This window comes from Equus caballus, chromosome 7, assembly GCF_041296265.1.
Source record: "Equus caballus isolate H_3958 breed thoroughbred chromosome 7, TB-T2T, whole genome shotgun sequence".
NCBI lineage: Eukaryota > Metazoa > Chordata > Mammalia > Perissodactyla > Equidae > Equus > Equus caballus.
Window position 1 is genome coordinate 48,296,655 of NC_091690.1, and position 16,936 is coordinate 48,313,590.

Genomic DNA, 16,936 nt, shown 5'->3' on the forward strand with positions numbered 1-16,936 from the left:
TTTTCGAAAAGAAGTCTAATTTAATTCAAATCTTTGTTTCTTCTCTGGCATTTATATATATATTCTCTGTCTGATTTTTCTCTAGTTTGAATATGATACAGTTGGGTGTGTGCTTTTGTAGTTTATTATGTTTAGTGTTCTCTGAGCTTCCTGGATATACAGTGTGATAGCTATGTTTAATTTTAGGATATTTTGGTGATTATTACTTCACTTGTTTCTTCTGCTTTTTTCTGTCTTTCTTTTCCTTATGGAATTCCTATTATGTATGTTTTAAACCTTCAGTTAAAGAGGGTTGTCTTAGGCTTCATGGATATTACACACTGTCTTTTTTGTTCTTTTTGTCTTTGCATTAGACTCTGGTGGAATAGATTTTTTTGAGTACAGGCTTTGTTAAGAACAGAATATTTGGGGCATATTTCAAAATGACATCTTTTTTTCTCTTTCCCAACAATGGAGCCACTGGTTTGCCCTATGACCTCAAGGCTCTCATGGATCTAAGAAGAGTTGTTTATTTCAAGTCTGTTCATTTTCTTCTTGTGAGATTGAGAATGACAACTTCTTAGTTCTTAAGTGCTGGACCATAAATTGACAGAGCGTCACCTGGAGTGGTTGGTCGGAAACATTGCCTCTTGAAATTGGAGAATGGACACTTTATATTCTTTTGGAGGAAAGCACTGTTGAATCTATTACATATGTGATAATCATGGGCAAATTTACCATCACACCTTACCTTTGTGGACATCAATGAACTCCCTTGCAATCTGTAGCTCCTAATCTGCCCCTCAAGGGCACCAAGGCTGATGGTGTGCTGTTACTCTTTGACTGGAAAGAGCCCTCATGGCAGATTATCATCTCACTATGTGTTCTAAAAGTTGGCAGGAAGGAGGCTTGAGGCAAGTGAGTACAGGGATTTTTATGGTGTAACTTGTCATGACTTATTCCTCACGTCTGAGCTCTAAATGCCAAATAACTTTCTAGCCCCATCCAATCATACAGACAGAGAAAGGAAGAACTGAATCTAGGATAAATACTACACAAGTTAAAAGCAACTCTTCCCCACAAGAATATTTATGTTCACTCAGCTGCATCTGACTCCTTGTAATGGCCTGGCATACTTTAGGACAGTGTGGCCAGTGGGCTTTGAGAAAAGTCTGATTTCTACAGGCCTCCTGGACTCTCTGTTTAACGCTGGGACTAGATAAAAAAGCATCCAGTTCTTCACCAGGTTTTAATCCACTGAAACCTCATGCAGATTTGACTCTCTGCCTCATGGAGTGCTGTAACTGGTACGTAATAAGGAAGAAGATGAAAGAATTTTTCGTACAAGCAATTGTTGGTCTTAAAATGATAATTTGTTTTTCATTTGTACAGCATTTCTGTCATTTCCCAACATGCTCTGGACCCTGCTGGTAGAGAGAAATATGATGTAATATGATCACAGTAAAAATGTGTAAATATTTTCCACGTGTTCATGATGCTGCTACACTGATGAGGAAGTGTGTACAGAAAAGCAATGAGTTTTTAATGATCACAACATAGAATAAATGTTTGGAGATGACAGAATCATATGTAACCCTCCTACAAATGGAGTATAGATCCCCACTACTGTCAGTCTTATCATCTTGCTCTATACATGTGTGATGTTTCAGGACTCTGAGGATGTCCCATCTCTCTTCAATGAGCAGGTCTCTATTTAGTCAGCCTGAGGGGTCATGCATTCATGACCCAAGGGAAAATTGGAAACTGGCTGTGGAGGACCATCAACTCAGGCCCTACGAGAGCCTCCATGTACATAAAGACTCTGTCAGTTGCCATCGGCATCTTCTCTGTGTGCAGCACTGGGTAAGGAGAATAATTTTGGCACAAGAATGCCTTGGGCAAACTTTGTCCACTGTGAGAGGTTTAGAGACTCATGTATGCATAATGGGAGGCTGCTACAGCCTCTATGGGAGAGCGGTGTGTGGAGGGAGATGCTAATGGTGTGACTGTTATTTTGACAAATTCTAGAGCCATTTGTTTCTCCATTCAAAGGCATTCACTTTTAAGTGTTGTGTAAGAAAGCAAATCTGATAAATATACAACAGCTGGGACAGCTGTGGCTGACAATGTTCCCATGACATGGGTTCTACCACTCCTTCTGTCACCCTCTCAGTTCACAGGCCCCCAGCATTGTTTGAGGGACATTTTCCAAAGTGAGGGACATTTCCAAAATTTCTAAGTTGTTTCCAAATAAGCAGACACTAGTAGGCTTGAGTTGGGAAACAAAGAGCTGGAAATGGTCTGTGCATGACAATGGAAGGAAACGAAGCTGATGCACATGAGTGAGGATGTCCTCAGATAGGTCCCACTTAGGAGACAGCTTTTTGTTTCAGAAGCACAGTATTTCTACAGATCTGTACACAGAACCTGATTTAAACTCAGTGATTCTGGAAGCCCTCTCACTTTACTCCTGTTATGAGTATGAGCTGAGGGCAGGTCCCACCCTAGGGCGTGTTTCCTCATTTAAGACAGGGTTGCAAGAAAGGCCCGTTGAGGACTGAGTCCTTCTTCTCAATCTTTCGGTTCTTCCTAAGAAAGATCCCACAGTGTTAGACAGAAGTACTGAATGCATAAAAACCAGGGATCAAGAGAGTTTAACATTCTCCTAACATATGCAAGTGATTCTATTATTAATTTTCCACTAATTATATGAATATATATTTTAGGTGTACTTGTGAATTCTCACAAATGTATAGTAATATTGCCTTTAAAACATGGGAAACATGCCATCTCCAAGAACACTCTTGTGGAGCTCATTTGAACAAAACTCCTCCAATATGTAAGTTAACACTAAAATAAAATGGCAAAGATTAAGGCTTTCTTTTGCTTTTTATTAAACCTTGCAGCTGTTACTACTGTCTCCCACTTTTCAACAATGCATGTTCAATATCTAAGCCTACAGAAATAAAACCTGTGAACAGCAAGGTGGGCTACAGAGCTTTGTGGATCAGTGAAATGAAAGACTTCCAGCCACTCCTGCAATAAGAAGACACTATTTCCCATTTCTCCCATTACTCCATTCGGATATTACTCAAAATGATTCCCTCTCTCTGCAGCTCACCTCAATTACTCCTTGGACGATTGCCTCTAAACACCCATAGGTTTTTGGTGTTTCCACTGGGGGATCACGGTGGACTTGCATAGACATCACTCTACTCAGAGTACACTCAGGATGAGCTAGAAGAGTGTGCATGACTGTACCTGTTTCTCTAAATGGGAGGAACTCCATGGTTTAGTGAAGTATGTATTGCACATTCAAGTCTGTACAGCAGCAAAATAAAAATGCCAAAGACTATAGCATTTAAAAATGTTAAAGGTAAAATAAAGATCCTCTCAAATTATATTAAATACAAAAAGACACCACAAATATCTGTGGCTTGAGTCAATAGGAAGTCTCCAGGCCCAGATAACAATGACATCCTCACTTACTGAGGCTCCTACCCTCATTCAAAAGACACACACACTTCAGCCTCCCTATTAGCTCAATGTTATTTTTTACTTTCCTTCACAGTTCCTATTTCCATCTTATCAGACAAAGCTTTACCATTTAATCATCTCTATTTTCCTTCAAACATGTAAGTATCAGGACCACAAGAACTTGTTTGTTTCATGCCACTGTACCAAAATCCCACCATGCCTTATTTCTGCTATATTGGGTCTGTTTACTTTAAAGTGCATGGCACGTGAGAGATGTTGAAATATTATCATCAAAAGCACAGTCTCTGAGAAAGAAATGCTTACTTGGCATAGTGGTCCTGTCTCTCTCCTTTGCTAGGCTTGTGTTATCTCAAAAATTTGCCTAAACTCAAAGGCCTCAGTTGTGGCATGAGAGATATTAAAAATATTGTGTAATATACTAAGAGTTGAATTTATATATTTTAACAGAACTGACAGTATTTGGTAACCATATCAGTAAAAATGGGAAAAAACAAAATTCTAAATAAAAAATGACTAACATTCCCTCCTTCTTACTAAAATGACTGATTGGAACTTCTTAAAAATAAACTTTAGCTCCACTACATTGATATTGCATTCTAGAAAACAGTAATTAACAAAAACAAAATATTTACGAAAGATAGAATTAAGTTTACCTCCTCACATCATTCAATACAGAAAGTGACTTGCTTCCGTGAACAGCAATCACATCCACAAACTCATGGCAAAATCTTGTAAGAAGTCCTTTGGAGCACCACGTTACTGTTATTCCTCACAGTCCTCTATGGTCTGTGGTCATTCTTCCTAGAATTCATTACACCCCTCTCACTACAGGTGCAATCCTGCAGGTTACTGACAAGAGGGCACTGAAAAAGCCAAGATTTTTATGTTTTGGGATAAGAATGAATGAGAAATTAGTTTCATGATAAAAATCATAACTGTAAAAGAACAAAAAATAAAGTTTGAGGAAAAAAATACCTGAATTTGTATGCACAAGACAAAATTGATTCATAATGTTCAATGAATAGAGAAAATTGCAAAGCATATCTGAAAATCCATAACTAAAATGGATTTTAATATATTCTGAGGAAATGAAACCAATTATATTTATTAGCACACAATAGATTAGAACAGTTGACACAGTACATCAATGAAACAACTACAGAAGCATTCATTTCACAAAGAAATGTACCTAGTTTTAATGACATACAAACATTATTGAAAACATATTGAGGGACTATGTTCAGCTACAAGTAACAGGAAACAGTCTTCCTGACATGAGCAAGGTGATTGTTCTCCCATGGAAGAACTGGGTCAAGGCAGCCACTGCACAATGCAGCAGAGAAACAAACTCCCACGTCCTTCTTTTTATGCCCCATTGTAGATGTCATACTGAATCAGGGAAACAGGCTCACTAGCACTATTAACAGCATAAGTTGTTTCCTATACACATCAGACCTTATTCAATTATCATCTAGAGAAGAGGGGAAGAAAGTCTGAATTAGTTTCCTAGTGGACACAAGAGGCCTTACAGAAAAATCCTAACTCTAATGGATCTTTGATGTGAAACTTGCGAAAACATCAGTGGAAAATACACCTCTAAGAAAATGGAAATCAAACAATTGGTGGTGGTTTCCAAGGTCCTCTTGACTAAAAGGGCAAGGAATCCAGAGAATGGGCTGGAAGATGGTTTCCTTGAAGCTCCTATGCAACTGTATTTCTCCCTGTATGGTGGCTCCAAAATCTGATTAATGCCTTATCTGCCTCTGCCTTCCAAATGTTATGAAAGTGAGGCTATTCGTGAATTCTAACATGGAATCATAAAGGGGATGGGTTCTTAAAGATCTAGTTCTTAATATTACTCCCATTTACATAACACAACACAAGGGTGATATGTCCAGCTCTAGCATTTGTTGCCCTCTCACAGGCCTCTACTTAATTCAAGGTCTATTCACCAAATACCAGCCAGAAGCAAGGACAAAGAGCAAAGGCTCAAATAGGAAAATAAGAATTCACTGGAAAGTATACTCTTTGATAAACTTGCTATCCATAAAAATTTATTCCAACTGTTTAATAGAATGGAAAATTAAAAAAGGGTCCTATACCCACCCCCCACCTCCCCAAAAAAGGAGCTTTCTCTAAGAAAGGAACAATATATACATAGGATTAGGGACATCCAGGAACTGCAATACAAGGCAGTAAGAAAATCCCAAAAACTACACACTGTCATTTTCCAATGGCCCCTTAACATAGAACAATTAAAACATTATAAAAAGAGAAAATATTAATTGATTTAAGAGAAAGGAACTACCTATTATGCTTCTGTACCATTGATAAAGGATTACTTTCAGAAATATCTCACTTCAATATTCATTTCTGAAAGTAATTAATACAAATTCACAATCCAATGTTACACTTTAAGAAAGAGGCTTGGTAAACAATATATTTACAACTTTTATAATGACTCTTTCATGTTCAAAGTTTTCTAGAACATTGTACACAAATTAATTTCCATCAAGGTTTCTCATGACTTCCATTTATATTTATTTTTGGTGGGAGTTTGACATATAAGAATGTAGGCCTATTGAAGCTTTTCCTACACTGTTTACATTAAAGAGGTTTTATCAAGTGAGTCCTTTCATGCCTTCAGAAAGAACTGGGATGACAAAAGACTTTCTCACATTCTTTACATTTATATGGCTTTCCTTCTAGTGTGGCTTTTCACATATCCTTGAAAATTTGCATGAGAAATAAAGTCTTTCCCACCTTCCTGACATTTCAGGATTTCTCTTCAGTATGAGTTCTTTCATGTCTTTGAAGAGAACTGGAAAAACTAAACGCTTTACTACATTTTTTACATTCATACATGTACTCTCCAGTATGATTTCATTTATATATTTGGAAACTTTGAGGAGAACTGAAGACTTTCATAGATTCTTCACAATCATAGGGTTTGTCTCTAGTGTGGTTTCTTTCATGTCTTTTACATGAACTGGGAGAAATGAATGCCTTCTCACATGCCTTACATTTATAAGGTCCATCTCCAGTGTGAGAGATCATGTGTGATCGAAGGCTTGAGGGAGCTATAAAGGCTTTCCCACATTCCTTACATTCATAGGGTTTCTCTCCAGTATGAATTCTTTCATGGACTCGAAGAGAGCTGGAAGAAGTGAATGCTTTATTGCATATTTTACATCCATAAGGTTTCTCTCCTGTATGAGTTCTTTCATGTTTTCGAAGAAAACTGGTACGACTGAACGCTTTACTACATTCTTTACATTCATATGGTTTCTCTCCAGTGTGGCTCCTTTGATGTCTTTGAAACGCACTGGGAGAAATGAATGCTTGTTCACATTCCTTACATTTATAAGGTCCATCTCCGGTATGAAAGATCATGTGTGATCGAAGTGTATAGGAAGCTACAAAGGCTTTCCCACATTCCTTACATTCATAGGGTTTCTCTCCAGTATGAATTCTTTCATGTAGTTGAAGAGAACTGGAAGAAGTAAATGCTTTAGTGCATATTTTACATCCATAGGGTTTCTCTCCAGTATGAGTTCTTTCATGTATTCGAAGAATGCTGGTACGACTGAATGCCTTCCTGCATTCTTTACATTCATATGGTCTCTCTCCAGTGTGAGTTCTCTCATGTCTTTGAAGTGAACCGAGAGAAATGAATGCTTGCTCACATTCCTTACATTTATAAGGTCCATCTCCGGTGTGAAAGATCATGTGTGAGCGAAGCTTATAAGGAGCTACAAAGGCTTTCCCACACTCCATACATTCATAGGGTCTCTCTCCAGTATGAATTCTTTCATGTTTTCGAAGAGAACTGGAAGAAGTGAATGCTTTACCGCATTCTTTACATTCATAGGGCTTCTCTCCAGTGTGATTTCTTTCATGTATTCGAAGAAAACTGGAAGAATTGAATGCTTTACTACATCTTTTACATTCATAAGGTTTCTCTCCAGTATGAGTTCTTTCATGTACTCGAAGAGAACTGTAAAAAGTGAAGGCTTTACTGCATTCTTTACATTCATAGGGTTTCTCTCCAGTATGAGTTCTTTCATGTATTCGAAGAAGACTGGGAAAAGTGAAGCCTTTCCCACATTCCTTACATTTATATGGCTTCTCTCCATATTTTTGATAGGCATATGGTTTGTGTTCAATGGGACATATAACGTGACCATAAAGGAATGAATGATACATGAAGAGTTGTCCACATGCACTGCATTTGCATAGTTCATCTCCAGTAGTCTTCTCATTCAGGTTTAGGTTTGGAATAAGGCTGAAGTTTTCTCCATATTGACTACTGTCTTCACTTTCATAGAGACCCCCTACCATATGAGTTCTGTGAAAAATGAGAAGCACATTATTAATGATTTCTTTACTAATGATTTTATGTTTGTTATGATTTATAGGAAAAGTTTATGTTTTCTGCCTGGTCTGAATTCTCTGAAATTGAATACATACTAAATGCTGCGCAAGGACTTTATACTTGCTATTGTCAAAACAATGGCATTCATACATAGGGTTTATTAATACTGTTTCCAAGTGAACTGTTTTATAAAAACTAAACCTCTACTTTATATTTCAGAAAGCATATTTGGTGAAAATTTTCTAAGAACATCTAAATTTGAAGCAAGGGTTATTAGTTTTGTTTACTTCTTTTGAAAATTTCTAACATACCAGGATTCTTATATGAGACATTGCTTTCTATAGTAAGAGTGACTCACCTTAGTTCTCTCCCCTGGTCTTTGTACTGATCTTCAGCATCATGATCTTCCCATGTTTTTCCTGAAATGTAGACCCAGAAAGTTTATTCCAACGTATTAGCAATTACAGAAAATTTTTTAGATTCTAAGTCCATGATGAGCTGTGACCATTTCTAGTTTATTTACCAACAACCTCCCCTTTCTACATTCTACATTTTGGAATAACATTGATAGGCAGGAAAAAAAAGTGATAGACACTTTTTCTCTAATTGATGAAGTGAAGGAATGTCCTCATTCTTACCTATTGAGATCACATTCCAGAAAGTTTCCCACATAACATCTATGTAGAGTTTCTTCTGTGAAGGATCCAGTAAAGTCCACTCCTCTGGGGTGAAGTTCACAGCCACATCTTCAATGTCCACTGAGTCCTAAAACATCACAAATAAGTGTAGAGTAGGATGCATAAGTGTAACAGCGCTGGAAACCCATACTCCCTTTGTATGAAGGTTACACATGATTGTGTCATCTCCAAACATTAATTCTATGATTTGATTATCAAAAACTCAGTTGTTCTGTACTCACTTCCTCATCAATTGAACAGCATCATGAACACATGGAAATTGTTTGGACATTTCTACTGTGATCCCATTACATCATATTTCTCTCTAACAGTAGGGCTCAGAGCATCTAGGGAAATGACAGAATGCCATACTAATGAAACAAATATTATCATTTTAAGACCAGACCTCCACATGAGAAAAATTCTTTTGTCTTCTTCCTTATTACCCATGAGTTACACCACTCCATGAGGCAGAAGGTCAAATCTGCATGAGGTTTCAATGGATAAAAACATTGAAGTGAAGAACTGGGAGCTCCTTTGTCTAGTCCTATCACCAAACAGAGAGTCCAGGAGGCCTGTAGAAATCAAATGTCTAACAAAGCCCAGCTGGCCACATTGTCCTAAAGTACTCCAGGCCATTACAAATAATCAGATGGAGCTGGGTGAATGTAAATATTCTTGTGGGGAAGCATTGCTTTTAATTTGTGTAACATTTATCACAGACTCAGTTCTTCCTGTCTCTCTTTGCATGATTTGATGGGGCCAGAAAATTATTTGGATCTTAGAGCTCAGACACAAAGAAAAAGGCGTGACAAGTTACACCATAAAATCCCTATACTCATGTGCCTCAAGGTTACTTCCTACCAATGTTTAGGACACACAGTGAGATAAGAATGTGCAACAAGAGTTCTTTCTTGTCAAAAGCCACAGTGTACCCTGGGCCTTGCTGTCCTTGAGGAAAAGGTTAAGAGGAGCAAAGTGCAAGGGAGTTCATTGAAGTCCACAATGGCTGGATGATAAATTTGCCCATGATTATAAAATGTGTGAAGGATTTAAGAGTGTTTTCCTCCAAAAGAATGAAAATCTCCATTCTCCAACTTCAAGAGGAAGTGTTTCCTGACCAGCCACTCTAGACGATGTCCTGCCAACAGCTGATTCCACACTGAAGGAACTTAGAAGCTCTCATTCTTAACCTCACAAGAAGAAAACAAACAAACTTGAAGTGAACAACTCTTCTTAGATTCATAACAGCCTTGAAGGCATAGAGCAAACCAGTATCTCCAAAATTAGGGAGGAGAAAAGAGGGCATTTTGAAATATGCCCCAGATATTCTGTTCTTAACAAGGATTGTACTAAACAAAAATCTGTTTCACCAGAGTTTAATGCAAAGACAAAGAGAACAAAAAGACAGAATACAATATCCATGAAGCTAGGACAACCTTCTTTAACAGAAGGTTTAAAATACACATAATGGGAATACCTGAAGGAAAAGGAAGACAGAAAGAAACAGAAGACACAAGTGAAGTAATAATCACCAATGTATCCTAAAATTAATCATAGCCAGCAAACTCTACGTCCAGGAATCTCAGAGAAGCTAAACATGATTACCTACAAAAACGCACACCCAAGGATATCATATTCAAACTAGAGAAAAATCAAAGACAAAGGATATACTGAGAAATGCCAGAGAAGAAACAGATCTTCAGTAAAAGGAAACAAACTATTGAATTAAGTGGACTTCTTTTCAAAAACCATGCGAGCATGAACAGAGCACAGGGAAACATCTGAAGTTTTGAAAATAAAAATGCACTCCACTAGAATTCTGTCAACCAAAATTATTCTTCAAACATAAAGGAGAAATAAGAACTTTCTGAGAGAAAAACTGAGGTGTCATTAAATGCTTATTAAATGGGTAAAGACAAAACACTCAGAACACCAAATATGGGGAAGATGTGAAGCTACAGGTAATCCTCATTCATTGCTGGTGGAATTTGGTGCACCTACAACAGAAGAGAAGAGCTTTCTTTCAAAACAAAATACATTCTTACCACATGGAGTATAAGATCCAGCAATTACACTCCTTGGTATTTTTCCAAATGAATTGAAACCTTATGTTCACACAAGACTTACAGACGAATGTTTATAAATGCTTTATTCATAAATGGCAAAAGTTAGAGTTTTAAGCAAGATGTCCTTCAAGAATAAAATAGACCAAAACAAACAGTGGTGTAGCCATACAATGAAATACTGTTCAGTAATAAACAGAAATGAGGTATCAAGCCATGAAAACACATGGAGGATCCTTAAAAGTATACTCCTAAGTAAAGAAGCCAATGTGACAAGGCTATGTAGTGTATGATTCCAAGTATATGACATTCTGGAAAAGACAAAAGTATGAGCCACTTTGGTTGTGAAAGTTTAGAGGGTTGGAGGGAGGGATGAGTCAATACATGAAATACACAGGATTTTTAGGGAACTGAAACTACACTATATGACACAGAAATGATGGATACATGTCATTATACATTTGCCAAAACCCATACATTGTATACATAAATAGTCAATGCTAACGTGCTCCATGCACTGTAATGCATCCATATGGAAATTGTAAAAAACGTACCACAGTAATACAAAACGTGAAAAAGAATGCAAACTGTGGATGCAGAGACAAGGGTTATGTGGGAACTCTAAATTCTGATCAATTTTTCTGTCAACCTAAATCTGCTCTAAAAAAACCTAAGTCTTTCAAAACAAAAGACGAAGGCAGACTCATTACAATTCACCCCTGATGACTGAAACAGGAATCTCTCATTCAACTGATTTCAGTAAGCCAGTATGGTGCTCTATGAGCTGAGACCCACAAGGGAGGGGAAAGTTCCATCGAATGCCTTGTTGGAGAGCACGGCACTGTATCCTCTGAGAAGTGCCCTGGTCACCATCAGTAGTGTCAGAACCCCAAGGTGGATAATGAGTGTCCTGGTGAGTCCTTGTATTGTAGACATAGTAATGTACAGACAAGGGTTACCTAGAATTCTATTTTGGATATTTCTAAGTTAAGAGATTCCCAGAGTTCTTTGACCACAAAGGGGCATCTCTTAGACAATCATCCAAGAGTTTGTGAAAATACACAGACGAGGTCAATTTTTGGCCAGCAGGAAGATGACTGCCTGTTTGATCACCTCTTGGGTTTGGTTCTTCATCAGGGATGTCCCAATTAAGGGATGAAGAGCAGCAACTCTCCACTGAGCTCCATCGTCAACAAATGTATCATTGTCCTAAACATCTATGTACTCCCCAGTGCTGTGCACTCAGTTAATCTCAAGGAAGTACCCAGGGAACCAAGGTATCAGGGAGAGGGGTGACCTCCTCCATCACACTCTAGCATCATTCAACAAACTGAAGAAACAAAGGTCATGCCCCTCCTGTAGGTCGCATAAGCTAGAGGGCCAAGCTTAGTCTCCATCATATCAAAAGGAGGTTTCAGTAACTGGGCTGAGCTGGTAGGAGGTTGTTTCCGGGGCTAAAGGCATAATAGGCACCTCAATAGAGGGTCACTTACTCAGTGCCTCTATTTTCAAGAGATCTCAGTACCTGGTGACAATAGCAGCTCTAACGGCATATAACGTGGGATGTGGGGCAGTTTCTTCATCAGAAGCCTATAGACAACTTAAGGCCCTCCTCTGAGAGCCTCAAATCACTGCCATCAGGGTCACAGGCCTCCTCCGTGACAACTGGTTGCTTTACAGAGTGCAAGGAACACAGGCTTAAGATGGGTTTGAACTAATTCCTTTGTTGTGCCAAACTCAGACTGCGGGTGTGGTCCACTATAACCCAGAGGGTCAGGACCTTTGTTGTAAAAGACGCAGGGATGGCAGCAGCATAATTACTTAGGGATGCTTGTGAGCCCTCTGTAATCTTGATACCAGCTGGCTACATTTTTCTCTCTCTTCTTTCTCTCTGAAATAATTGCTCCTTAATCAGTGACCATCTGATGGGCTCAGCTCATTCACAGGTATAGTCATCCTCAAATCCCCAGACTCCCTCTAATGTGGAGGCGATCACAGCCTCAGTCTCATTTTCACTCTAAACATACAGATAATTTCCACCCAAGACATCAACTGAGGACCACGTTAAGGAGGGCCCCATTCCCAGACTCCTGCTCTAAAAGGAACTGAAACTGCCAATTCAGAGTCCTCTGTATATAGAACCCAGCCTTGCTGGGGTCAACAATGCAACACAGGGCAGCACAGCGCCCAGGAGGAGCTGCCCAGCAAGCAGCAGCCTACAGTACAGGAGCCTCCAGGCTTTCTCATCAGCCTGTCCAGGTAAGAAGGCCCAGGGGGGAAAAGGGAGGGTGAGGCTTAAGTTGTCAGCAGTCCAATAGCAAATATGTGCACCCTGGCCACTCATTACAAGAACAAACAGGGAAGGAAATAGCTATTCACACTGGCTTGTTTTTATATAAAGAAACACTAACAGGATAGTGAAGCAGTGATCAACACTGGTCATGGGAGGGAGGCCGGAGTCAGAGCAGAGGAGTGGGGCAGGACGCGCAGGCAGGGAGTCTTAAGTGACTCTCATAGGAATTGTTTTTAACCTTTCTATGCATTATTTACTTAAAATAGGAGAGAAATTTATATACACAAATTTTCTCATGGTTGATCATGGATTTGGCATTTTAAAATTAATTTTAATTTTTCTACGTAGGACATCACTCTAAGGTTTAATCCTTTAAACACCAATAAACATAAAACTGTAAGCCATAAAAAAAATTACAAACCCCTTTCTAACTAAAAGGACAAGGGGCATGACAGTTTGTCCCTCCACTATTTTTCACACTGAGGATATTTTCAGGAAGAAGTAGCATATTATAATACATTAGGGGTTTGCAATTAAAGCGCTGAAATAAACTAGGAATTCCAATTATTTACATAAGCTTTGACCTGTTTCCACATCCAATGAAAATAGAAATTCAAGTACTTTTTCCTCATATCCATTAAAATAGGAATTCATTTACCTTAGCAACATTATAGCCTTTTAAATTTCAAAGTTCTCTAGGGACGTGGACACACAAAAACTGACCTAAAATTGGAAAATGCACCTGAGAATTTACATAAATGTTTCATATCTTGAGGATGCCTTGGGTATAGGAAACAAAAATTCTACTTGGTTCCACAATTTTCTTAATTTATATCATATCTCCCAATCAACTTTCATTTTAAAATCTGAAATGCAAATATAAACTAGAATCAAAGGGCTGCAATCTTCAAGTGATAAAGGAATCCAAGGACACAAACGCAAATATTTGAATGAGCTCATAGAAGCAGGCTGCTTGCCTACAGTTCAGAAGGAAAATCCACATTCAGAAAGTTGACCATATTCCCAAATTTAGGGTCTAACCACTCCCAGTTGAGATGTCACCCCTACAGTGTCTTTTCCCTGGTGAAGGAGAGTGGCGACCCCTGAGCAGCCACAGGGATGAACTCTGGAGCCCCACACACCCTCCCTCTCCTGTGAGCATGGAAGCACTACCTCCCCCAGGCTCCCACTCTCACAAGTGAGGAAACTCTCAGCCAGATTCAGTTTAAGCTTCCAACCCACATGAACTCCAAATTTATGAACCCTTTGTCCACAGGACGGAACACCTGATCTTCACAGACTTTCTCACTGTGCACAGATTACTCTCTCAGTGCCCCCGCAGAGTGGTGCAAAACTCAAACAATGTCTAAAATGTCTAAATCTAAGGAAGCATGACCACAACCTCAGAAAGGGCATCACTCACCACCCCATGAGCACATGCACCCCCAGCTTTCCAGGGCTCTGCAGCTCCTCTCAGGATAAAGGCTCCTTCCATGGGGGTGTGAGCAGTAGGAGACCTGCAGGGGGAGGCCAGGAAGGACAACTGGGCCTTCAAGGCCTTCTCTTTAAAACATGATGATTTGATATACCTATACAATATTTATACTTGAAATTTGTGAAGACAGAATGAAGTGTTCTCACCTTATACACACAAAAAGTAACTAAAGACCTAGGAGTGGAATTGATGGCTTATATGGTAATTTTAGGTTTTATATTTGAGGAACTCCCAAACCTTTGTCTACAGTGGCTACACTATTTTATATTCACACCACCCATGTATGAGAGTTCAAGTTTCTAAATATATCCTCAATAAAACTTGTTATTACCTCATTTCTTGACTCTAGCCATCCCAGCGGTTATAAAGTGGTATCTCAATGGACTTTTGATTTGCATTTTGTTGATAACTAACGATGTCCAGCATCTTTTCATATACTCTTGACCATTTATCTATCTTCCTTGGAAAACAGTGTTCAGATCTTTTGCCATATTTATATTGAGTTATTTGACTTTTTTATAATTAAGTTTTAAGAGATCTTTAGATATTTTTGATACAAGTTCCTTATCAGATATATGATATGCAAAATTTTCTTCCATTCTGTATGTGATGTTTTCACTCTCTTGCCATAAAAATTTAAATTTTAATTGTAGTAATATACACATCATTATATTTTCACCATTTTTAAGTGTATAGTTCAGTTGTAGCACATCAGAATTTTCTTTCTTTTTCAAGCTGAATAATACACCATTGTATGTATGTGCCCTATTTTTTTTGATCCATTCATCTGTTGATGGGCACTTGGCTTACTTCCACCTTTGGCTATTGCGAATAATGCTAATATAAACACAAGTGGACATATATCTAAGTCCCTGCTTTCAATTCTACTTCAATTCTCAGAAGCAGAATTGCCAGTTCAGGTGGTAACTCAGTTTGTAATTTGTGGAAGAATGGCCATGTTGTATTTTATACCATCAAGATAATTTTATATTCCCAGTGACAGTGCACAAGGGCTCCAAAGGGTGTGTTCACTCTCTTGATAGTCCTTTGAAGCACAAAAGTCATTAATTTGACGCAGTCCAAATTACCTACTTCTTTTTCCAGTTTTGCTCTTGGTGCCTTATCTAACAATTCTTTGCCAAATCCAAGGTCAGGATTTTTTTCCTATCTTCTATCTAAGTGTATTATAGCTTACTCTTAAGTTTAGGTCTTTATCCTTTCTGGTAAATTATTGTATGTGGTATCATGTAAAGATTAAACCTCTTTCTTTTGCATATGGCTATCCAGTTGGCCCACCACCAATATATGCAAAGAACATTCTTGCCCCATACTTGGCACTTTTTCCAAATACCAGTAGACCACAGATATATGGGTTTGTTTCTCAAATGTCAATCTATTCCGTAGATCTGTATATATATCCTTGCGTCAGTACCACCCACTTTTTTTTTTAAATATTTTTTTTTTCCTTTTTCTCCCCAAAGCCCCCCGGTACACAGTTGTATATTCTTCGTTGTGGGTCCTTCTAGTTGTGGCATGTGGAACGCTGCCTCAGCGTGGTTTGATGAGCAGTGCCATGTCCGCGCCCAAGATTCGAACCAAGGAAACACTGGGCCGCCTGCAGCGGAGTGAGCGAACTCAACCACTCAGCCACGGAGGCCAGCCCCAGTACCACCCACTCTTGATTACCATTACATATTACAAAGTTTGAAATCAGAAAATGTTTGTCCTACCATTTTGTTTTTCTTTTTCAAGACTGCTTTGGCTATTCTGATTCCCTGGCAATTCCACATAATTTTATTAAAGAGCTTGCCAGTTTATATAAAGGAATAAACTGGGATCATGTCAGGCATGTGCTCAATCTCAGCTCACTTGGAGAATACTGCCATTTCAACAATGTTAAGTCTTCTGGTTCTTGAAATTGAGATGTTTCCCATTTATTTATACATTTTTTGGTTCCCTTGACTCTATTTTCAGTTTTTTGAGTATTCATTTTATACTTCTTTCCCAAATTTGTTATTTTCTTCCTTTTGATTTTGTCAATAAATTTCTTAATTTCATTATTGGATTGTTCATTGCAAGTATATAGAAATACAACTGATTTTTATATTTTGATCTTGTATCCTACCATTTTGCTGACCTTAATTATCAGTTCTAATAATTTTTTTAGTGGTTTCCTTTGAGTTTTCTGAAAACAAGATATCTCAGCTGGAAGTAAGGATCATTTTACATCTTTCTATCCAATCTTTATGCATGTTATTTCCTTTTCTTGCATAACGGTTCTGGCTAAAATCTCCAGTATATTCTAGAATGGATGTGGCAAGAGCAGACATCCTTCTTTGATTCCTTATGTTCAGGGGAAAGCATCTAGCCTTTTACTATTAAATATAACATTAGCTATGTGTTTTCCATAGATGCTCATTATGAGGTTAGGAAATTGCCTTCCACTCCTGGTGATCTGAGGGCTTTAATTATGAAATGATACCGGATTTTGTGAATTGTTTTCCCTGGGTCTACTGAAATGATCTTGCCATCTTTTATTTTTACTCTATCGAT

General features: G+C 38.3%; 1 protein-coding gene across 1 annotated transcript in view; it reads right to left on the reverse strand.

Moving 5' to 3' along the window:
* Nucleotides 1–4,555: 4,555 nt before the first annotated feature.
* LOC100630876 (zinc finger protein 709) overlaps nt 4,556–16,936 on the reverse strand; it is a 31,311-nt gene continuing 18,930 nt past the window's right edge. Inside the window, exons 2-4 of the mRNA XM_023645341.2 lie at nt 8,491–8,617; nt 8,211–8,271; nt 4,556–7,825 (exon numbers count right to left, since the gene is read on the reverse strand). Coding sequence (XP_023501109.1) covers nt 6,361–7,825; nt 8,211–8,271; nt 8,491–8,617 — 1,653 coding nt within the window. The 3' untranslated portion in view covers nt 4,556–6,360. The remainder of the gene's footprint in view (nt 7,826–8,210; nt 8,272–8,490; nt 8,618–16,936) is intronic.